General features: G+C 37.5%; 1 protein-coding gene across 6 annotated transcripts in view; it reads left to right on the top strand.

Moving 5' to 3' along the window:
- Positions 1-24,259, top strand: part of LOC126483627 (transmembrane protein 268) — a 112,483-nt gene that overhangs the window by 33,426 nt on the left and 54,798 nt on the right. For 3 of the 6 annotated variants that reach the window (XM_050106674.1, XM_050106672.1, XM_050106671.1), the window contains exon 6: positions 17,000-17,186. The exons of 1 other annotated variant lie outside the window; for it this stretch is intronic. In XM_050106674.1, coding sequence (XP_049962631.1) covers positions 17,000-17,186 — 187 coding nt within the window. Of the gene's footprint in view, positions 1-12,256; positions 12,609-15,588; positions 15,702-16,999; positions 17,187-24,259 lie in introns of those variants that run through there. 2 more of the 6 variants (XR_007587748.1, XM_050106673.1) reach the window with 2 other exon arrangements.

The following is a 24,259-nucleotide window of genomic DNA, read 5'->3' as shown; positions in this document are numbered from 1 at the left end:
CTCCTGACGTCACTCGGTCCCACAGCAGGGCGGAGCTGCTGTGAGCTGCCAACTCACCTTCCCTGCATGCATTGTTTCAGCTCTCTCTGATTGATGCCAGAGGCTGCAATTGCAACTATGTGAGTGGAAAACTGTGCCAGTCCCTGCAGTCAGTGGTTTTACTCTTGACGACAATGGGGGAGATCATCAAAAGCTCGAGAAATTTATTCGAATTGGTGCAGCTTGGAAACAAAGAAGACATGCTGCCACGAAAGACTCAAAGGAAGATGCCTTCTCTACTAGCCTCTTCCATTTCTTTGTGTTGAGTACTAAGTGGTCTGTTCTTTAGAATTTTGATGAAACTAAAATGTATTTTCTTCATTGTTGATAAAGACTCCCTAAATACTTGAAGCAGTCAACAGTCTTGAAAGTGGGTCCATCTACAGCCAGAGGTTCATCACTTCTGATTTTCTTACTTATGACCAGGTATTCTTCTGTCATTTCTTCATCAACACACAATCCTGTTTTGATTCTGTAATAATTTACATAATTTTGATTAATTCTGTTTTGAACTACTTATGAATGCTACATAATCTTCCTAGGAAAGTATTGTAATGTTCACCACCTACACATATATCTACATAGGCCACCTTATAATGCGTGACAGGTGGTACCATTTACCACTATTAGTCATTTCCTTTCCTATTACACTCACAATTGCAGCAGGGAGATATGCCTCTATATGAACCCTAATTTTTTTGATCTTGTCATCGTGGTCCTTAGGCAAAATGTACATCGGTGGCAGCATAATTATTCTGCAGTCAGAACGCAAATGCCTTAACTTTCCCAACAGTGTTTTGCAAAAAGAACACTCTTTTCCTTCAGGGATTTCCATTTGAGTTCAGGAAGTATCTCTGTAACACTTGCATAATGATTGAAGCTACTGGTAACAAACCTAGAAGCATCCTTCTGAATTGCTTTGATGTCTTTCTTTAACCCGATCTGGGTGGGATCCCAAACATTCGAGCAACACTCAAGAATGGGTTGCACAAGTGTTTTATACGTGGTCTTCTTTGTAGATGCTCGATACTTTACTAGAACTTTCCCAATAAACCAAAGTCGTGGAGTTTTTCCAAGTTCTGATGAAACTTAAAGTATTAATGCAGTCACTTGCTGTCCAAAACCTATCACTTCAGAAGTTTTATATCGTCCTGACAGCTCTACAACATACACATTAGCCCCATGAGTTCCTGACACAGAATGAACCAGAGTGACTATTCACACATCCTTATATCCACTCACTAAGTGTGCCAAAATTTACAGCGAACACAAGGTATACAGCTCTACAACATACACATTAGCCCCACGAGTTCCTGACACAGAATGAACCAGAGTGACTATTCGCACATCCTTATATCCACTCACTAAGTGTGCCAAAATTTACAGCGATCACAAGGTATACAAAATTAATCACCATTTAAAATACATAAAATTCACAAATACAATATGTAGGATCAATGAAACATCTCCCTCTACTGGTCCCCCTCAGTCAGTACACAATGCTCAAAGTCTAATAGTTTATGCTCATTTAATCTACATATGAAATGTGTGAGCTCATGCTGGAAATAAAGAACTCCTGTTCAATAGAAGAGCTTCTTTGTGCTCTAATCACTGGCAGTGCCAGATTTTACATGTGTTTCAAATTACATGTGTATTTATTATGATTGCTTACTATAAAGAAGACAAGTTAAGTACCGGAGAGGCTCAATTAAGACATTCACACAAAGCTATCAGCCACAGGCTTCATCAGCAAAAGAGAAACAGAGAAACACACACAGGCATTCTGACCTGAGCTGCCGGAGTTGGTGATTATGAGTGCATGAGGTGTGCTTGCTTGTGTGAATGAATGGTGAGCGTTTCTCTTCTGTTGATGAAGGCTGTGGCCAAAAGCTTGATGTAAGTGTCTTTTAATTGTGCCTGCCTGCAACTTAATGTGTGTTCTTTCCAATAAGTAGTAATTTAATTTTTCCTACATTGTTAATACTCCTATGTGGAGTTTCCATTGTTTATCTTTCAGTTAGTCAATTAGTTAAAGAAAAGATCATTTAATAAACTGAGAATATGGCGGGAAAAAAAGCATAGCTGAAACAAGCCCCTCTCATTCACTTTCAGACTGGACACACAGATTGCTACTCTGAAGAGAGGAAGAGTGTGTGTAGAGTTTGTGGTAAACCATTGGTCCTCTGCCACATTTTTGTGGCATGCCCCCCCCCCCCCCCCCCCCATTTATTAATGAGAATATAGACCATAATTTGAGTCTTGATTTTTTTCCCCTATTTCAAGTGATGAGACGTAAAGTACCATACACTTACTAAATTTTTGTTCGTTCTTAACTTCTATTCTTTGTGTTCGTAAAAACACTTTTCCTCGATCAGAAGGTGTATTTTGACCAGCCAGGCTTTCTTATTTTAGAGACCTTCAAAATTCCTCTACCTTCGATTCCTTGTTAGAATTCTGTAGCTTTTAACATATCTACGTCTTAAAAATTCTAGAATTAATATTTTTAATTCTATTTATATTGCATTTATTTATTAATTTATGGCAGTAATGACTGTCTTGCCTTGCGATCAACTCAATTAATGTAACAATAGGAACATGTTGCTAATGAAAAAAGATTTGTCAACACAAGAAAGTGTTTGTAATATCTGTAGATGACACGTGATTTTCAGAACATCACGTGAAAGTAACAGAAATTGAGCATATAAAACTTCAGGGTTAGGAGGAGGTGTGATCTTATTGTACAATTAGTAAAATGAAAGGAGGAAGGCGGCTACACACACAAAAACACAGTGACTGCCCACAGAGACTTTAATCTTAATTTTATGATGGAAAATATTGAATGTGTTAATCTGCAGGTGGCTTTAGCTGCATCCTTATAAAGTGACAGGTTTCAGCTAGCTCGATTTGTAGAAGTGGGCAATCAGTTTGCTTAGTCATGTTCCTGTGCTTGCCAGAGAAGTCATGTACAAGGTCTGACATATTAAACGAGACTGATTTTTGTAGTGTTTCGGGATATGTGTAAACATTCCAATACGCCATTGGAAAGCTGTCAACAAGAGATGCTCGGGAGTAAGTTGAATAAGGATAAATGTAGTGAGAAAGGGATACTATGTTTTCCTTTCTTGTACGCAGTGAACTGGTAAAGCCGGTGAGAAGGGGACCAGTAAAAATGATATTACAACCACTGGTCGTCTGGGAGTCACTTGTGCCATGGTGTAGCAAGTGCCTGAGTCCGAGAGCCATGGAGTAAACGACGCACCAACAAGGGCGTAATGAACAATTGAACAACAGTAGTTGTTTATCTGTGTTTGCTCTCTCAGGTCATAAAGTACGCATGTACGGACGTTTTGAATGTACTCAAGAGAGTGGTATTACAGTAGCAATTGTTTGTTGTGTTGTTAAAAAGAAATAGTGAAAATGTTGGGCAAAATATACCCCTGTTTGTGATAAGTGCGGCTATTTATTTAGTAGCGCAGTAGAGAGAACTTGCGGAAGCATTCCAGGAATCTTCACCTTAGTTGGATCAACAGGGAGGTGGCACGGAAATATCTGGACCCCCAAACAACTACTCTGAGAAGAGAGGATAAAGATAATACTACTTTGATCTGGAGGTGTATTAGGGTTGGCAAAATATTGCCCAGTTATATCGGCCAGGGATGCAACTTCCTGCTAGTGCTAGTATAAGACCCACCACAAACCCTACAAAATATGTATCAGCAGGAAAAGAGGGAAAAATACATTCCATGTTGCAAATTTGTAAGCTGACCTGACATGTTCAGTTAGTGGTGGTCACCTTTAAAGCAGAATCCCTGTGTATTTTTCCTTGAGACTGTAGAAGAGTGCCAATATGTTTGGTTTCCAGTTGAGCGAAAGTTGATGCTTATAGTAAACTGTTGATCAGTGCCATGGAACTGTTTGGGCTAGTTGTAAATTATCACAGTGTAAAGACAAATTTACAGATAAAAATACGAATTGTATACTAATATGCTATGACAAATATTTCTTTAATAATGCAATCAGTTTTGTTTGTTTGTCACAACTCATATTTTAAACCAATTACAAAAGGTTTTTTTGACACTATTAATAGATTAACAATAATAAAATCTCATTTTAACTTGTGTTTAGCTTAGTGAAAGAAAGTTGTCCATCCTCTGAATTTAGTTAAGATAAGATATTGGTATTACAAAGCCAGTAGGTCCTGGTAAAGCAATTATGCTGGAAGATACGCTGATGGGCCAAAATATATGATTGCTGGCTACCTCAGTACTGTGCTGAATGCTGCCTGGTTGTGTTGCAGGAACATGCTGCTGTAAGAAAACTAAAAGTGGAGCAGAGATAAATGGAGGGTCATCCAAGCAACAGTACGGGAATAGATGTGAAAATCTAGTGAGATAAACAACTTTGACATAGTGGAGATAATTACAGCCCAGAACCTGTGAATGAGCATCTTGGAAACAGAGAACCACTTAGCATGTCAGTTTGGTGTGCATGTGTGAAAGTGGTTGAAGAAAAATGAAGCCGTGAGTAGGCTACAAGGTGTTGGGAGTCCTAACCTCATGAAAGAGCATGGAAGTTGTAAGCTCATCCACTTTGCCACACACGGGAGGTGGTGATCAGTGGCAAATCTGATGGCAGAGTACAATGCTTGTGCAGCTGCAAGTGTTTTGGAATATACCATTCAGTGCACTTTGTTGAACATGGAGAGCTCCTCAGCAGGTGATCCCTGCGTGTTCCCATGTTGACCCGAGGATGTTGTCTGTTAAGATTGCGGTGGGCACTTTTTCACGGAAATTGGATTGTAGACCAACGGAAACGTGTCACCTGGTCAAATGAATTACTTGTCTGGATACAACATGTCAATGGTCATGTTCTGGTACACCATAATTCAGGCAAGTGGTTGCTCCCAACATGAGCTGTACAACAGACACATGTGACACAGGCTGGCGTGGACAGTATTGTGCTATAAATGGCATTCACCTGTGCTTTCTTGCGACCTGTGGTAGTAATCAAAGACACCACGACAGCAATGGACTACGTGAATATTATTGCAGACCACCTGCATGCCTTCATGCTTGATGTCTACTCCAATGGCTGTGGCATCATGCAGCAGGTTAACTATCCATTTTACAAGGACAAAATTGTGCTACTATGGTTATAGGAGCACAGTAGCAAACTTAATGTTGATATCTTGGCCACAAAGTTTGCCTGATCTGACCCATCTGGGAAGCTGTTGTACACTGGTTTTGTGCCCACAAACCACCAGCCTGTATTTTGCAGGAATTATGTGACTTGTGCATACACATTTGCTTCCACATACCTCTGGAAACCTGCCAAGGACTTGTCAAATCTCTGCCACACTAAAATCACTATTGTGTATTGCATTCCAGATATGAAACAACATGCTATTAAGCAGGTGGTCATAATGTTTCTGCTCATCAGTGTAAGAACAGAGCAAGGCTTTTTATGAACTCTGGCCTTCAAAAACGTACCTAGAATACCCACAAATTAATTTATTGCAGTTAGTTTGTTGAAGAATGTGTAATCAAATGCTAAAGCTTTCATTAGATGCCGTGACCACAGTGATAAATTTAGAATTGAAGTCTGTCTCACCACAGTTGTTTTCAGCAGTTGTAGAGGAAGTATTTGGATTGTTAAATGGGAAAATGAAAGAAAACATCTTAATTTATCATAACTGAACCAATTTTATTGTAGGAATGATGCTGTTCTGTTTGCCTCTAGTGCTGATGAACTTAACTTCAACCAAGAGAAGAAAGAACTTAATTGAGCACATTTGAAAGTTGACCTAAAATCAAAAGACAGTCATATGTAACAAAATGAAAAAGGTACAAATTAACATTGTTGTAACCTGTTGACCTGTGTTAGTTAGGACATTTGAAGATGACTGAGTGCACAGCAAAATATGTAAACAGAAAGTTGAAAATGCCTTTGAGTACTTTTGGCAAACTAAACAGGATTTCCAAAAAAAAAAAGATTCTGATGTGTGTGTCAGAAGGATACCTTGTAATCGTTGTGTGTTGCCTGTTTTGACTTGTGGCAGTAAAACGTGGTCTTTTTAATGCAGAAATCATCAAAGAGCTGCAGGTTGCTCAGTGAGCTACAAAGAGATGCATCTTGAGAATTATTAGAGAGACAAGAAACAATTTTTAGAAACTGATAAGAGAATAAATAGGTTGTCTTCTAAGATGTAACTCAGCTGTAATGAAAATGAAATGGGGAGCATTGCCAGATGAATAAATCGTAGTTGCACGAAGGACGTCATTTGCTGATTTCCAGGAAATAAGACCAAGGTGTCAACCTAATGCATCATGCGTAGACAACACTACAAAAGAAGCAAGAACAGAATGGATGCCTGCATCTAAAACATGGAAAAAATCTTGGAGATTCACTTATGAAGTAACAGGTGTCCGGTAGTTGATCATAGTTGCCAAATATTGTTGTTAGTTCTGATGCTTTAAAGAAGAAGCATTTATTTCCTGTTCTAGCAGAAATTATTCTCTCTCTAAACTGTCATTTAGTCTGGTGCAGATGAAATCATTCCTAGTAGTAAGCTTTAGACAGTGGATTTACAGTTTTGCTAGTGCATACGATCAAGTTACTTCGTTTTTTGGTGGGTACATTTATTAGAACTATATGGAATTTTACAAAAGTATGTGTTAAATGAATTTTTGTTTTGCAAAATGTGCTTTTATCAACTTTCTTTAATAGAAGCATATGCCAAAAATTGACGAAAACACATGTACAGCATGACTCAAAATGAATGGAACGAAAGGATAGTATTCATGCGACTTCAGCAATGATGTTATTTTAGAAATACACGCACAGACTGAAAGGTTTACTCTCACAGTTCCTACAGACATTCAAAGATGTTCATTGTGGTCTCCATTGGTTGGATGCCACATGTCTCTCCTGTGTTACATTTCCTGCCAGACTCTTTGCAGCAAAGCCCGATCAGTGGAGTTACCATGCCAACTGTCCAGTGCCTTAGCTGCTTTAAGCCTTGCAGAAATGGGGGTGCATAAACTGTCCTTCACATATCTGCAGAAGAAAAAAAATTCACCTGTGTAAGGTCATGTGACCTGGGGCTACAACATGAATGGAACATCATTCAACCCAGCATGACCCATCCAGCTCTGTGGAAGATGTTTGTGGGGTGACTATATGAGGTTAGGCCAGTGCGGTGGGGTTCTGTCCTGCTGCAAAATGGAGTTGGTACCTCTTCTGCCAACTGAGGCAACAACCAGAGAGGAAGCATGTCAAAGTAGGTTTTGTCTGTAATGGTAGATTCTGCAAAGAAGAAAGGGCCAAAGACTCTGCACTTGGTTATGGTGCAGAAAGCGTTAAGTTCTGCAGAATCACATTCACATTTGAGAGATGTGTGTGTGTTTTGTGTACCTCACATTCTCTAAATGTGCTTGTTCACTTTGGCCCTTAAGTGAAAAGCGGCTTCGTCAGTGACACAAATCTATTTGTAGAACCATCCTCCTTCATCTGTGCTTGAAAATCAGTACGTAATATTGTCCCCATTTTGGTTTATTGGCTGGTTTTGGTGCCTGCAACATTTGAATCCTAAACCTTGAACTGCAGATGATTGTGCAACATATGCTACACTGTTGGCTGCAATACATTCATTTCTCTGCTGGCTTGATGCGTGGATTTTCTGGAGGTTCATGTGTAGCTTGTACAAATGTGTTCCACCATATTATTCTTGATGGCTGGCAATCCTGCAGTTTTTACTTGAATATGCATTCTGTCTCCCTGAATTGTCCATCTAGCAGTGTTGTGATGGTGCCACTTTACCAAAATTTGGCTGAAAATGTCTTTGAACTATGATTAGTGGTGCTATTTTTGCATATTATATTGCACAATGTGCCTTTTCTATCATGGGTACCACCATTTTGAATACTAATGCCAATGATGAACAGTGTTGACTTTCCTTTGATTCATTGTTACCAGCCTAAATTATGACAGTTAACATTTCAGTCTACACGTGTATTTCTCAGTCATTACTGTAGCCACAAGAATGTTTTCTTTTTGTCCCAGTAATTTTGAATCATATCATATTATTACAGTATTATCCATTTTATGCATAATAAATTTTATTTAACATATAACACTAGCATGAAATACAGTAAAAAAGTAAAGAAAACAAGATATAATTAATAAAAATGATACTTTAAGTTATCAGTTTTGTTAAATGTTAATAATGTCAAGTCTCCTTAGCCAGCCAAAGCTAAGTCACTCAAGTAGGTACTCAATTTACACGGCTTGACAATGTGCGAGATAGTCTGGTTCGGTGCTCCACAACCACAGCTTGGACTAGGCCAGTTACCCCATATCTGCATGTTGTATGCACACGCAGTGTCCTTTTCCGGTGTGATCTATATTATTCTATTTGTGTTTTGAGAATTAAAACCCCCTTTCTTTTAATCTCATTTTGTTCGTTATTGTTTGTTGCATTTGTTCAAGGCGTACATCCCATGATGTCCCTTAAAGTTCATTACTGATCTGTTCATTCAGTTTTATTATTATTATTTTATTATTATAATTGCAGAGGGGGCTAACCCTTATCTTTGGGCTCTATAGTAGGTCAAAAAGATGTTGCAATTCAGATGGAGCATTTGTGATCCAGGTTTCACACAGTTTGTTGTTCATGATGCAGTTGCTATCAGCAAGCTGTTGGGACAGTTGCAGGGATGGATTTCTGTAACGAAGTCAGTTTGTTGTCAACTTTGGAATAGCTACATGGATGGGAAGTTGAAGATTGTTCATTATTTGTGAATATTGTTTCAGTAGATCTTTTTGTCTTCTTAACTGAGTTTAGTGTAGTAGTTCTTAAGCACCCAGAGATGATTAGCATGGTTGTACCATGCTGAGTGACTATCTTATGTACATGAGGTTGGCTGACCACACTGGAATACAAAAATCAGCTGTAGAAAACACTAAACTGAGTGCAAAAATTTGAAGTGTATGTGCTAGTGATTCCCTGTTAGTACTACAGAGTTTTTGCATAAAGTTGTTTTTTTGAGTTGCTTTCTGAAAGATAGTTTCCTATCAAGAGTCATTCCAAGATAATTTGGGCGATGCTGGTAGGGAAACATTGTCATTCGTACTGGCCTCTAGTTTATAATCTGCTGCTCTTTTGTTAAAATGGAAACTGTTGAGTTCGATTTAGAAAGATTTGGTATAGCTCTCCATATGGTGGAATATTATATAATTCATTGAGATCATTAGTTAGTGTTCTCAGCATTTTTGAACTTCTTGTGTTGAACTGCAAGTGCTAGAACATCAGAAGATACAAAGTATTTTGGCTGGTTTCAGGTGTGTCAGAAACATAAAGGTTGAAAAGTAAAGGCGGTAGTACTGACCACTGAGGTAGTCCATTATTTAGTTTTCTTTCTTTACTTTCAAATTGACCCTAGACTACTCACTGTCTTATGTGTTACAGATTAGTCTCAATGTGGTTTGGTAGGGGATGACTCTGACTGTCTTTTATAAGAATCCTTCTGTTCATACTAATATAACAATGAAAACAATCAATTATTGATAAAATTATTTAATTGGATGGATAAAAAATCTACTCAACAAGCGGTGGCAGAACACACATCACAATAGTCTTCTGTCCATACAAGATCATAAGTGGTAGTCTTTAGTTGTTTCTGAACTCCAGCTTTGGAGTTGTGTAGTCAGGCTTAGAACCAGCTCTGTGCAGCTTGTTTGGTCTGAAACCTACTTATGCAGAAGGGTTTTATCCAGGATTCTTGTACCTTTCCTAAAAGTCTCTCCAGAAGTTTGTAGTGACAGCTGAGAACAGCTATTGGATGATAACTTTCTGCTTTATCTAATGGTTTCTTCAGTTTCAGGACCGCAATAACTTCAATAATTTTGAAAACTTTTGATAGATATCCTGATCTTTTAATGTATAGGGAGATTTTGATATTTTCTAGTAACTAAACATTTTCCCATTACTTTTGTAAAAACTTCAGCCATATTGTTTTTAATTGTTTTCAAGTATGCTAAAACCATAGTTCAGTAAGACCTGGTATAATGAATTTTGATCCCTACTTCTATTACATGGCTGAACATCTGTGTTTTTCTTAGACATTCCTAAGCAGTTGCCAGAACACTTCATAGTAAAAGAATGCTTGGATTCCTTCCATCGCTTTCAAAATTCTGTTCAAACTGTACATTTCTAAGGAGTTTTGTGAGGCAAGTTTAAGTAAAAATGCATTCACCTGAGTATGATATTATAGGTGTATGCATTATCTATGAGTTAACTTGATATAACACTTTTAATTGTTTATTCACCCCAGTAACAGTAAACTGACCCCTAATCATAACTGCACTCTCAGTATTTTGATCTCTTGCTCCAGTAATATTTACTCTGATTAAGACTTCATTGATTCAAATTTCCAGCCTCCCTCAGCACTCATCACGAGACACCATTATCATAACACCTTGGAATCTTATGAGTGAATCAGCATGTTCCAGCAATAAGTACTAAAACCTGAGTTTGATAACCATCACAGGTTATGTAAGACATACATATTGACAAAATAAGCACAGTGAGCTTGACATAGTCAAGAAGATACAACATACAGCTGCTGGTGATGACAATAGCCATCTACAGATCTATGATAACTCTGAGGCATTGTCATAGAGACATTCACAAAGTCACGTTATGTGATTAGTTGAGATAAGGACGTGGACGGGCCTCACTGTGCCCACGGCAACTGTCGGGCGTCTTCTTATGTCATCTCAACTGTGTTCTTAGTAATATCAATATTGGCTCTCTGCAGGTCATGGTCATCCTATTTGGTGATTTTGACACAAATGGAAATTCATGTATTCGCTTCCACACATGTGATTTGCAATGGTCAGTGTCCTCACTCAGTATTGACAACCACTGTGTATCCCATGCAGGCCAAATTTAATAAAAACCATTTGGACAGTCCTTGTCGAAAAAGAAAAAGGAAGCGGCTACTCACACAAGCAGTATGTGTGTGTACAGGCCTATAGGCTGAGAGTAGATCGCCAAAAATCGTTTTTTAGTTAGTAAAGAAATTGATATAAATTTATAGAAAAAAATTGAAGTGACGTTGCATATGAAGACTTGAATGTCGATTTTATAGCAGACAATATTGAGTGTGTGAACCTGAAGTTAGTTTTAACAGTTCCTTTACATTTCGACAGGTTTCAATTTGTTCAGTATTCTAGAAGTGGGCTATCAGCTTACTACAGTGATGTCCCTACATTCTGCCACAATACAGAGGTGATGCAGTGGTTAGCACAGTGGATTCTCATGCAGGACAATGACCAACTTTATTTAGGTTTTCTGTGGTTTCCCTAAATTCCTTCAGGCAAATGTATTCATTGAAACGGTTCTGTTGAAAGGGCACGGCTGATTTCCTTTCCTGTCCTTTGCTAATTCAAGCTTGTGCTCCGTCTCTAATGACCTTGTTGTCGACAGGATTTTAAACACTAATCTCCTCCTAATTCATGTACAAGACCTGATGTCTGCCTGCCTGAGAGAGAGAGAGAGAGAGAGAGAGAGAGAGAGAGAGAGAGAGAGAGAGAGAGAGAGTCAGTCGTTCGATTTTCATTCTACCATTTGTTTTGCTGCTATCTCATTTTGATTTATTAATTAATTGTAGGTTGATATCATCAAGAGTAACAATCCTTCCTAAATATAATTTTCCAGCTACATTTTTTGCCTTATGCCTTCTTGCAAATAAAATGATGTTCAAATTTTATTTTGTCCTCAGTTTAAAACTTTTCATAGATGTTGTCAGTTGACATTTGTGTTAGTGTGTCTAACAGTCATATGAAAATAGTTGACAGTGAGGTCATTAACAAAGAAATGATAACTTATTAGGAAAAATGAGAAGAAGGAATTTCTAGTGAAAACTTACACAGTTTTATTAGCCATTTTGTAGAGGCCCCTTTCAACAAATGTCAGTGTGTGCAATATCTTTAAGAATTGTGTGTTAATTCACAGGTTTATTATGTGCGTATTCTCTTCCAGAAAAGGCTGTAGCAGGAGTTATTCACTGTTCATGCTCCTAACCATGATCTAGAAAAAGATTGTTTACAATTATAAACCATATTATAATTTATATTCCAATAATTAAAATAGATGCATAAAATAAATTTTTAAATAACTTTTTGTACTATATCATCTTGTTCACTTTAACTTCAGGAAAGAGGGGAGCAGTTACTGAATCGCTACTTACAACGTTGGTCAAAGGATTATCTCCGTCGTCGTTTGGACTGGACTGTGGATGAGGCTGGTGGAAATCCTGTTGATCCTCGCCATCTCTCCTCTGCATTATGCCCTTGCCAATATATTGAAGAATACTTAAAAAATAAACCTCGCTCTGATCACCGAAGTTTTTGTCCCTGTATTACAACATGGCTTGCAAAACGAGGCATTGATTGATTTCTTAAGTGAGGGAAGAATTTGTCACCATTCTGTGGGGGTTTTCTATCAATATAGGTGGTCATTATATATGTATTTGTTTTCAATTGAGGCAGTTATAACATAGCAAGAATTTCTAGTGTACTGTATAAATAACTTAGAATTACGTTTTAGGCTTGATACCAAAGGCTTGTTTTCTGTTTTAATATCTGCACATAATAGAAAATAATGCACTAAGGTATCCTGTGTCAGGTGAGTGTGTGTGGGGAGGGGGGGGGGGGGGGTTGCAGATTTTGGTGAAATTATGCACGAGATCACTGTTAAGTGTGCAACAAGCTGCAATCATTCACTTAACTGCCCGACCCCTTAGTCCTCTCTGTAAAAGATATACATATTAACTTCTTATAATTTTTCAATCTTGTGGCTTCTTAGTATGGCTTTCTAGTAGCACTTTACTAACAGTGATACTTTCATTAAACATCTGGCTTCTACAATTTGTTGCTTATAAAAATATTTTATTTTGTATTTAGATTTAATTGTTCTGTTCTACGCATCTTATCTGCCCTGCATATTACTTGCCTCTGTGTTTTATTGCAAGCATTGTTCAGCACGTTCATTAGGCCGGAGTATGGTGTGTCATGAATTTTCCTTTGTATGCGCCTTATGTTGTGAAAGCATGTAATGGTGATTCATGTGTCTGGAGTAGTAATAGGTTATTATACAGATAGGATTTCAAATCAAATTCTGAAATTACGTTTTGAAGAGTCTGTTCACCTTTTTTTTACAGAAGCGTTCCAGATCAGGTCCTGTCACTCTGTAATTTAGTTCATGCAATTTCAACAGCTGCCAGATGAACTATTTTAAAAGCCCAATTAATACTGTTCTCCAGTGAGTGACTATACACTGCATCAATTCTCCAGCTGTTTTACTGTACTGTCAAGTCCCAGACTATAGTGTGAGACATCTTTCTTTTTTTCACAAGGTACAGGTTCCCTTTCACAAACTGTAATCTCTCCTTTACTCCTGGTATATCAGACTGTGGTTAGATTAATTGTGACAATATTTTAGATGTTCTTTTAGCAGATCTCAAGATTTTTTTAAATATTTGTCAGTTCTCTTTGTAATACTGTAGGACCTTTGAATCTCCCCCCCCCCCCCCCCCCCCCCCTCAAGATTTTTATTTATTGTTGCTGCAAATGGTCATAAAATTGGTGATATTTTTCTTGACTTGAGTGTAGGGATGGTGCAATGTTTTTGGAGGCTTTATATTTAAAATTTAACAATGCAAATGTGGGCATCTCATTTATGTTCTGGGCACTAAAAGTTCTATCTAGTTTGCAGCTCCTGTCATGAGCCATGATTTTTCTGTCCTCATTGGAAACTGTTCTTTATTTTGTTAGATGACAATTTGTTGTTCAGTGATTCAGTTACGATTAACTGCACTAAAAATAAATGGCATTCACTTTGCATGTGCATCTTTGTTTTCTCACTCTCGTCCTTTCCGTAACCCCTAACTTTCTTGTAAATACACTGTTCACTGGCCTCACTGTCATATTCACCCACAAAACTATTCAGTGTCTACTTCACAAAATTATTTTCGCTTTTGCTTTAATGTTCTGTCCTCAGAAACAGCAGTAGCCATGACATTCTCTTGAAATTGTTACTCTTGAATGTTTCTTTTCCGTGCTGAAATTGCTTTCTCTAAGAATTCTGTGTCCATTTGCCAAAAGGTACAATGTGACATATTTTCTAATGACCAGACTCTGCCATATTATATAAGTGTCACTCCAGGTGTAACAGTATGAATGTGGGGATCAGTAGTAGGGAATGTCATTGATATATTTAAATTTCTTTTAGATTTATTGGAAATGCAGAGTATTTGTTAAGCAGTCAGCATACAAGATTAGTGTGGCCTATTCTAGATTACTGGTCCAGTGAGCTTATTGTCATCAAGTCTGCATGAGAAAAAATGTCGAAGATGGTCATAAATGTGGTGCTGTGATTATGACAGCTTCGTATAGCCCCACACAAGAGTAACACATATGATAATGGTATATAAATGGGAATTGTTTAGAAGAAAAAGTATTGCAGACATACTTCGCAAGTTTTCTGCCATCCCCAGTGTACATCTTAGTATAAGCTGAGGAAGAGTAGGGTGTGAATGGAGGCATTCTGACACTCGTTTACACCTTTTTCTATGCACAGATAGAACAGTTCAGAGGTCAGGGAGTAGTTAAAATTGATAATTGATACCACCGAGTGTTATGCAGTGGCTTATGAATAACTCTTTAAAATGCTTGGAACTATCGTTGAGGTGGTTTTACTAGGTTTATTCCGATGAATTACGTGCCAGTCACTGCACCTGAGAAGGGTTCTTTGTTGTACCTTTTGAATTTTATAGTTTTTTAACATTGTATGCAGTAAGTCTTGTTGATTTAAAACACATTCTTAATCTTAGATGATCTCACTGCTTCTATTTTTTATGTAATAAAATAATTTTCATGTCTTTCATTTACACCTCCGTATTTTATGACAGTGCTATATCAAGTAGTCTGTATAAATAGTAGGGAAAGTGCTTCTCTTTCACCTCTTATTTTCTGCCATTATCTCTGGTTTTCTTATTTTATGAGAGCTGCATATTGGTTTTAAATGGTATGGTACCTGCAAGTATTACGATGTTCTTCACAGTTGAACATTTTTATTTCCTGTCACTTATATTATAACAGTGATTTGTGGAACCTTTACCTGTAAAATTTTTTTGTTCATTTTCCAATGTTAATACTAATTCTGGAGAAAATGCTGATTATGATAAATCATCTGAAAGGGGTAGAATTTTGTATGCAAGTGAAATATAGCACCACAATATTTTGTGACTTTGGTTGTCTTTAAAATTATACATGTATTTTTCTATATTTTGTGCATCTTAATACATGAATGAATCCCTTTAAATTTTGTTAGCTAGAAATTTACACTTTTTTCTCCTTTTATCTTTAAGTACATTTTGTATGCCACAATAGTTTCTGAAACTAGATCTTCCAAAGGACAAGTATCTGCCCGTCTGTTTAGTTTATTAATGTTGTACTTATCTGTTTTGTTGCACATTTCTGTCACAGCACTTAACTGCATGCTCTATCCATTCACAAAGCTGACCAAGGAATGGAAGGTTGAAGAAATATGTGGTGCTTGTTTTTCTTTCAAACATTTGAAAATTTTTCATGTGGTATTGGTAAGTGTAGGCTTTCTGCTAACTTTTAATTTTAGCATACTAACAATACATTCTGCTTTGGTCAGTTCCCACATCTTCATTAATGTAACACAGATCTCTGAATGGTGTGATTTGTGCATGCGTTGTAAATATAATATTCCTTTATGATTATGATGATTATATTTAACCACTTCTGATTTTTTTTTTTTTTCTTTTTTCCCACCTAATTAAAATACCACAAGCCTGAGTCATGTGTATTAGCTAGTGAATCTAGTTTCTAACACAGTGAATGTAGATGTTCTGTTAATGTGAATGTAGTAACAGCTTAGGTAGGTCACTTGAGTTTCATAAGGGCATCCCTTTGTAGATGAGTGTGGTTTAATAGGAGCATGGAATACATGTAATTTGGGCGGTTATGTTATGATAGATAATTTTTATATCTTCAAGGTAAATATTTTACTCTGAATGAGAGAAGATGCTGTTTCAAAACTTTTTGGGAGGTTAAAACTGTGTGATGGACCAGGATTTGAACCCAGAATCTTGCATTGCACAAGCAATGGTCTTACCAGTTAAGCTATTTGGGCATAGCTTGAGATGTTCACACCTTTAATTTGCCAGTACCTTCCCTTTCAAAAGCCAGTTAAGTGATTCCAATCTCCACTGATTTTCTCTGAGCTATCTGAGAAACCTGTAACTTAGAATTATAATCAGCAGCTAGTTCACTGTTCATCAATTCTGCTTTTCATTTTACAATAATTCCTGAATTTTGCAGATGATATAATATATCATGCAACAGTTTTTTCATAATTAGTTATTAATTATGGAGCACAAATGAATTGCAGTGCTAATGTATTATTAACACAGTAGCATATTTTTCCTATGTTATTTTCATAAAGGTATTAACCCATTTGCTTATCAATAAAATAGACCACGTGTGTTAGTGTAAAACTCTGTAGTTTAATAGGCTGCTAAAATTTCTTCCCCTGATGGTAATGAGTGCACAGCAAACATTTCAGTTATCATCAAAGATTAATTTTAGTTTCCTAAACTACATTTTTCGTGAATTGCGTGTAGGAAGGAAAAAAGAAAAGGCTACAAATTTTAATATGAGAAGCTGTTAGATATCCACATAATCATAAGATTTTAAAACCTAGTAACTTATCATACTGTGATTACTACCGCACATGCTTTGTCACTTCTATTTTTATGTGTCAGTAACACACATTTTCAGTCTCTTTTTACTTACAAAATACTAACAATAATACCTGTTACAGCATTTTTTAGTAGCTGAGGTGGTGGGTTTTATCTGTTTTGCACAGGAACGTGCTGAGATGGTTTTCCTTCGCTACTCACACCGATGGGCTAAAGAATTTGTCCGCAAACATCTTGAGCTGTCAGTGGATGGAGCAGGGCATGGGGGCTTCCCCTCTGCACCTCCTCGACATTGCATTACCTCTCGGTGCCCTTGTCAATTCATAGAGGAGCACCTCAAATATAAACCACGAGGCAAGTGTTCGATTAGAGACTTATGTTTCCTGCCTAACTTTGGTTTTGAAAAGTAAGGTGATTGTTCTGTTTACTGATTCTGTGTAGGATATATGCTTGCATGTTACTCTGGTGTTGTGAGATTGATGGTACGTGATAAATTAACAATTGCGGAGCATTTTTATTTCTGTGTATTTGCTTTGTATGTAGGAAGTATTTCGGTTCATGTGATGAACAGCACCAAGGGCTTTCCTTCTGGTTTGTGTTACGTTCTGTGGGAACTCTTGTTTTTCAGTATTGGAACCTTCCTTTCATTCAGTATTAATTACCACTACTTGAAACTTTGTGGTTTCCATTATAATCTAACTCCATAACAGGCAATGTCTAATATGAAAGTTATTGAAAGCTGTAATTGTTAGATGTTGTGCTACTGTGTTTAGTATCAATATGTACTTAATGGTCCTCTTTTTTAAGCAGTTTCATGTTTAATAGTTATTTGAAAAAGTTGTGTTTCATGTTGAGAGGTTTCAGTATCATGAAAAAGTTGTGTAATAGTGAGACAAGTGTTCGTTTGAGAATAACGGATAACTATTCACCTTAAAGAAAATTGTGAATTTCAGATATTGTTCAGTGTACGTAACATAAGCTTACTTCAACATTGAGATTGCACAGGAGTGACTTGATGTGGTTGTGCCATAATAATGGGGTAGAGCACATTTTATTTCTCTCATTTGTTTACAAAGTAAGAGTTAATGTTATCTGCAGGACAAAATTTGTAAAGATGCCCCCTAAGCATTTCCTATATACAGTCCAATATGTACTTCACTAAAACAACAGACGGTAATCTCTTGTTCTTGATTACTGAGTTTTAATAACATTTCAGTCATAAATATATTTAATATGCGTGTATAGATGCGTTAGGTAGAAAGCAATCACTCTTTGCGTATCAGAGCTCAGAAGTATTATATTATTTTTGTTGTTTTTAATGCCTGTCAATTGTCTGTAGCATCTGCATGTGTATTGTAGAAGGGAAACAAGACAAATTCTTCCATATCATGTAATTTTTATATGTATCTGAAGCAATGTGATTGATAATTGTATTATTTCAAATGTCACTTGTCTTAAGATACATCATATCAACTTTTTTTACTTATACATACAGATGATAAGTGTAGCTTGTACACACCAAACATTGTCAAGACAAGACAAGAGTGTTTCTTCAAATTGACCGTAAGTTGGTTTATTATGTTAACCAGCGACTTTACAAAATAAGATTTCTGGATTAATTCTTTGAGTGGTTCATGGATTTATGCACTTCATTTACTATCACAGGATTTGGCGAGGGGGGGGGGGGTGTATTTGAAAAGAGGATAATATATTAAGAAGGATCCGTCTGCGTCATAATTCCTTAACTATTATCTTTTCTCACTAATCCAGCATTGCTTGCTTTTCTCAACTCCCACCAGTTTTGAAACTTAGAATTACACACACACACACACACAGAGTAAAAGCACAGTTTTAACAGATGGTGCAGAAATATACAATAATGCAAAACACATTGCAGTCTGAATTATTATGGATAAATTGATCTAGTTTGTAATGAAAAAGACTTCATTCACCTGTGGAGGTTCTACAGTGTGTATGTACAGCAATATAAGAGTAAAACATGGAGTAGAGCAATAAAAGACTGGAATTTGAGGACAGCCATTCTTATGCGAGAATATTTGAGTGCGTATAACTGATTACCGGATGAAGAACCTAATAAGAGTATAAGTGCCAACATCAATTTGTGTGTGTCATAACAAGAGAAATATGGGTGAGCAAGCAAGTACCTGACATTAGTATGATATTGTTCAGTTTGTATTTCTCATAAATTGCTGTTTGCTTCTAAGAGGTAGTTCAACATATTATCTTTGGTGCATAGTACCAGCTTCATTGCAGGCTGCTCTAAGTGTAACTTAGTTCTGCTTCATCTTTGACACTTCCACAGTATTACTAATGCTACCTGTGAAAATTGCAGTGCGACAATTTGTAGCTCATACACCATCGTATATTTTAAAATAGGTCACTTGTTTTATAGTTACTGTTGTTGAAAATATAAGGCCATTTCATGGCTCTTTTTTTTTTCTTTTTCTAAAACCTGTGTATACTGTTTAATTTCATGTTAATTTTTTCTGAGACTCAAATATTTATTGTAAAATTTGATATTTTTAACTAGTGCAAACTTCTAGACCGAATTCAGAAATGCAAATGCACGACATTATTTTCTTTTCCTCCACATCTTTTTCGGTATATGGGTATTGCAGAAAAAGCAAAAGGCTGATTTACATAATGGGTTTTCTTCCAAACTTTTCCTTGCTGTATTCAAAGAAGAAAAATGATCTAATACCTATATTTTTGTATAGTGTACCATGTGGTATCATTCACATAATTTTTTGACTACATTTCTGTAGTATTCAAGTTTGATAACATGGAAAATAATACTAGTTTATATTTTATTCGCTTTCTGTGCAACAACATTCACGTTGCTATTAGCAAATCTCTAAAACTCATTTGAAAGCATTAGAATCATGAAAGCAGCCCATCCCCTCAATCTTTAACAACTCTCAGGAATTTTTTACTTACACACGTGTTATACAAAAAAGTTCAGGAGTATCTGTTTACCTCTATTTACTGGATTAATATTTACTTTTAATACAAGTGCAGAAAAAGCGTAATATTTCACTTTTTCTTGTACAAACATTGTACTTAACCTGCCTTGTTATTACTTTTAGTTTCTGTAGCTAATCTTTATTACATACATTCCGTCCAGAAATAATTTACATATTGTATATCTTTAACATTAAATTTTTGTGTAAATAAGATTTATTTTCTGTAAGATAGTTAAATTCATAGATTATTTTCTTGAAAGAAAGGAAGAAAAACATTTGTTTTTTATTATTTGTGTAAGAATGTCTAGCTGAACACTCTTTGTCACTTATGAAATGCCAGTGAAAAAGTTACATTGTGTAATAAATTATGTATGAATTGCAGAAATATATGTTACTGTTCCATAAATTTGTCTTTTCAATGTTATTTGAAAATTAAAACAAATGAGTCAAATATTGTTGCAATTTTGGTGTAGGTAATGATACAGATATAAGGTTCTATATTCATTTCTATCCAAGACAATTTATTTGCAGTTTGTAAGATGTCTGGACTTACAGTGTAAGATTTCTGGATTAATTCTTCAAATGACTCACAGATTTCTGAAGTTCATGAAAGTAAAACAACACATTTTATCTATTTATAAATTGTCAATGTAAACCACAAGATCTTCAAGAAATTGTACTTGTAAAGAGAATTTAATCACAAGAAAAACAGCAAATAATACGAATGTATAGTTCTGTGATCCTGAATTTTAAATGTCTTAGGCTATGAAATTTTTGCTACACAGACATGTCATATTATTGTAAAAACCGAGTAATGCCCTAAAAGTTTCCCTCTGGACAAGATATCTACATCTATACTCTGCAATCTACCATGAAGTGCATGGCAGAGGGTATGTCCCATTGTACCAATTATTAGGATTTCTTCCCATTCCACTCATGTATGGAGCACAGGAAGAATGATTGATTGAGTGCTTCTGTGCGTGCTGTAACATTGTCCTCACACTCCCTATGTGAGCAATAAGTAGGGGGCTGTAGTATATTCTTAGTCATCAATTAAAGCCAGTTCTTGAAACATTGTTAGTAGACTACTGTTAGAACACTTTCTTAGGGTTGCTTACATCTGTCTTCAACAGTTTGCAGTTCAGTTCCTCTAGCATCTCTGTGGCACTCTCCCACTGGTCAAACAAACCTGTGAAAATCCATGCTACCATTCTCTGTGTACCAATCATAAGAATGACTTACAAATAATTACAGATAATGGCAGTTCTGCACGCGTTCCCAGAAATTTTACTTACACAAAACATACAGCCATAGCACCTTTCTAATAACTATTAACTGCCACAAAAATGTTTATCAGCTGCTTTCTAAGCTAATCAGTAGAAGTTATACAGTTAACCCATTTGACATCCACTGCAGTCATTTATACTTTCCCATACATTACAATCTTTAACGATATACAAAGATATCTGTGTTGCTAATTCACATTTTCTAATGTCATCTACGCACCAAGAACATCTGTGGGTTTTTTTCCCCACTCTCTCTCTCTCTCTCTCTCTCTCTCTCTCTCTCTCTCTCTCTCTCTCTCTCTCTCTCTCTCTCTCTCTCTCTCTCTCTGGAATACAGAGCACTGAACTTCCTTGATCAGTTTGCCATTATTTAACCCAGCTACATGTCACACAGACCGTTTGTTTCATTACAATCTTGATTACACCTTCCATTCCATTAGTTTGTTTTCTATTCTCTCCTAGTAATTCCCAACATGCATCTCTCCTGTGCTCACTCAGCAACTTTCTGTCTTCCATTAAAAGTCCATGGGTGATTTTCATAATTAATTTCATTCAACATTGTGGTGCACACTGTATAGCAAGATGTACATCACTGGCCTCAGATACTAACGTGTCATAAAACTAATTTTATGCTCCCTGCCATGCGCGTTTTCATCCCTTGGTGACTTGGCCACAGACCTTGAAGCTGACGATTATCCTTCTCTCATTTTATATCTTTTCCTGTGAATTAAATAATCAAGTACTTTAGTCACTTTAAACCATTAATTACCACCACCACCACTGCCATCACAATCTCACCCACATCATTCACAGTGCAGGAGGAGCTAGCCCTCCCTCCCTCTCCCCCTCCCTCCCTCCCCCTCCCCCTCCCTCCCTCCCTCTCCCCCTCCCTCCCTCCCTCTCCCCCTCCCTTCTCTTGATACTGATACATCTAAAAATATTTTAAGTTTGTAATGGAAAGCCTGTAATGTAATATCAATAATGGAAGGAGTAGGGGTGACAACAGGCTGTATTGTTGGGGTATTGGATGGTACATAGGCACACAAACCAGACTGAAAATGTTGTTAAGCTTTACAATGTTTTCCCTCAGGGAAACAGAGTAGTATAGAAAATGTTCACACCTGCATTGTTACATTCCCCCAGCCAAGAGTTGAAGGAAAGATAGCTGACGGTTGGGTGTGAGAGGTAGCAAACACAAAGGGTAAGAATGTGGTACTGTTAACACTGATGGTCAGTGACATGGTGGAGTGGGCTGGGAGAGGGTGGTAAAACTAAGGGGGGGGGGGGAGAGAGAGAGAGAGAGAGAGAGAGAGAGAGAGAGAGAGAGAGAGAGAGAGACTGCAAAGAGGAGGGTGTAAGTATTGGATGAGTGAAGTGCAGGAAGGGCAGGACAACAGGGATGGAAGTGGATATGGGACAGGAGCTAGCAGAGATTGAGGTCAAGAGGAGTGCAGGACCTAAGAATTTTTAAGAATTTATTGTAAGTACAATGTTAAGAGAGGCTGATATTGAGAGGAGGTAGGAGGGATCCAGATGCTTCAGATGGAGAAGTACTCATCAGTCCTACTCTTGGCTACAGTTTAGCAGTGGCCTTTCATATAGATGGACAGCTGAGTGGGGGGAGGGGGGGGGGGGGAGGTCATGCTTACATAAAAATCTGTATGCATGTTACTGCAAAACTGGTGTATGATATGACCACTTAGACTGGTCGTTCTACATTTGATCTGATTGGGCAGTATGTTCCAAAGCTGCCCCATGCAGTAAGGGCACCCTTTCCCATCCATCAGCATGTCCACGGCATGGGCAGATAGTGAGGGGTAACCACCAGATGGCCTGATTGTACACATTTTGCTCATTCATCGATTGTTGGCTACCTATGCTTGGCCAGTGGAGTAAGATCACATATGCTACAGCCAGCTGCAAAATGACCCACTTGTCAACCACTTGCCCACCCGTCTGGACAAATGTGCTGGAATGGCCTTTGATGGGATATGCCTAACACAAGACTGGAAATTGATGTGCGTGGGGGTGCATAAGACAGGTCTTTCATCTGTGTCTTCCACAAGTAAATGACCCATGTGGCATAATGATGCTTTAGGACATTTTGTAGACTGGATTGGTAGTGAAACACCAACTTGGGAAGGGTGATAAAGACTGTGGGTGGGGTTCTATCTCTGAAATCCAATATAACCTCCAACCCTTCCTCAAAACCACAGGTCCAACCCAGAAACTCCCCCACGGATACTTTTACATACTCATCCCAGCTATGACCACACACCTGTCCTCTGCATGCTTCCCATAATCCTTAAATATAACCACCCTGGACACTATCTTGTACCTGCTCTGGTAGCCACACATGTTAACACAGTTGCTTCTGGGATTGCGAGGTGCACCAGCCCCAGGTCAAATCTGCCTAGCAGATTAACGATGGTAGTTTGATAAGCTAGCTAGCCTGAATGTGGTTTTAGGTGGTTTCTCAGATTGAACTAGGTGAACACCAGGCTGGTTCCTATGTTCCAACTCACACACACTACACAAACATTTAGAATACTCTTTCACACTTGCACACAGAATTTATTCTATATGCAGACATATCGGGTACAATGCTTATGTCCTGGGCAGTGCATTGGACCTCCAAACCATAGCCTCCAGCCTAAATTCCCCTATGAAAGATGGAAAAATTCACTTCCTTCATTATCAGTCAGCCATCCCCTTGCCATTATCAGCTGTATCCCTACTCATTACCGTAGATGCCACCTACCTATAAACCTACATCTCCCATGTCCATGACCTTGTTGCTGCTGGATAGTACCTTCTGCTCCATCCACTCCACATGCTCTATCTCAGCCCAGCATTTCATATTCCTGGATGGTGACCTCCACTTCACTGATTGATCCACACAATCTACATCTAGCCCACTACCCAGCAACAGTACCTATATTTTGGTAGCTGCCATGTCTTCCACACCAAAAAATATCTCCTGTACATTGTGGACACACATGGACAAACAATCCCTTGTCCAGTATGCTGAAGTTCCTACTGAAATCCTACATATAGGAATTACCCCCACCTAGTCCACAAAAACATTTACTGTGCCATATTCACAAATGCCGCTAATTTTCTGACCCTCCTGTGAATCGGTTGCAAAGGAATACCC

This window comes from Schistocerca serialis, chromosome 6 (genome assembly GCF_023864345.2).
Source record: "Schistocerca serialis cubense isolate TAMUIC-IGC-003099 chromosome 6, iqSchSeri2.2, whole genome shotgun sequence".
NCBI lineage: Eukaryota > Metazoa > Arthropoda > Insecta > Orthoptera > Acrididae > Schistocerca > Schistocerca serialis.
Note: the sequence above shows the minus strand (reverse complement) of the source record. Positions and strands in the feature narration are given on the sequence as shown.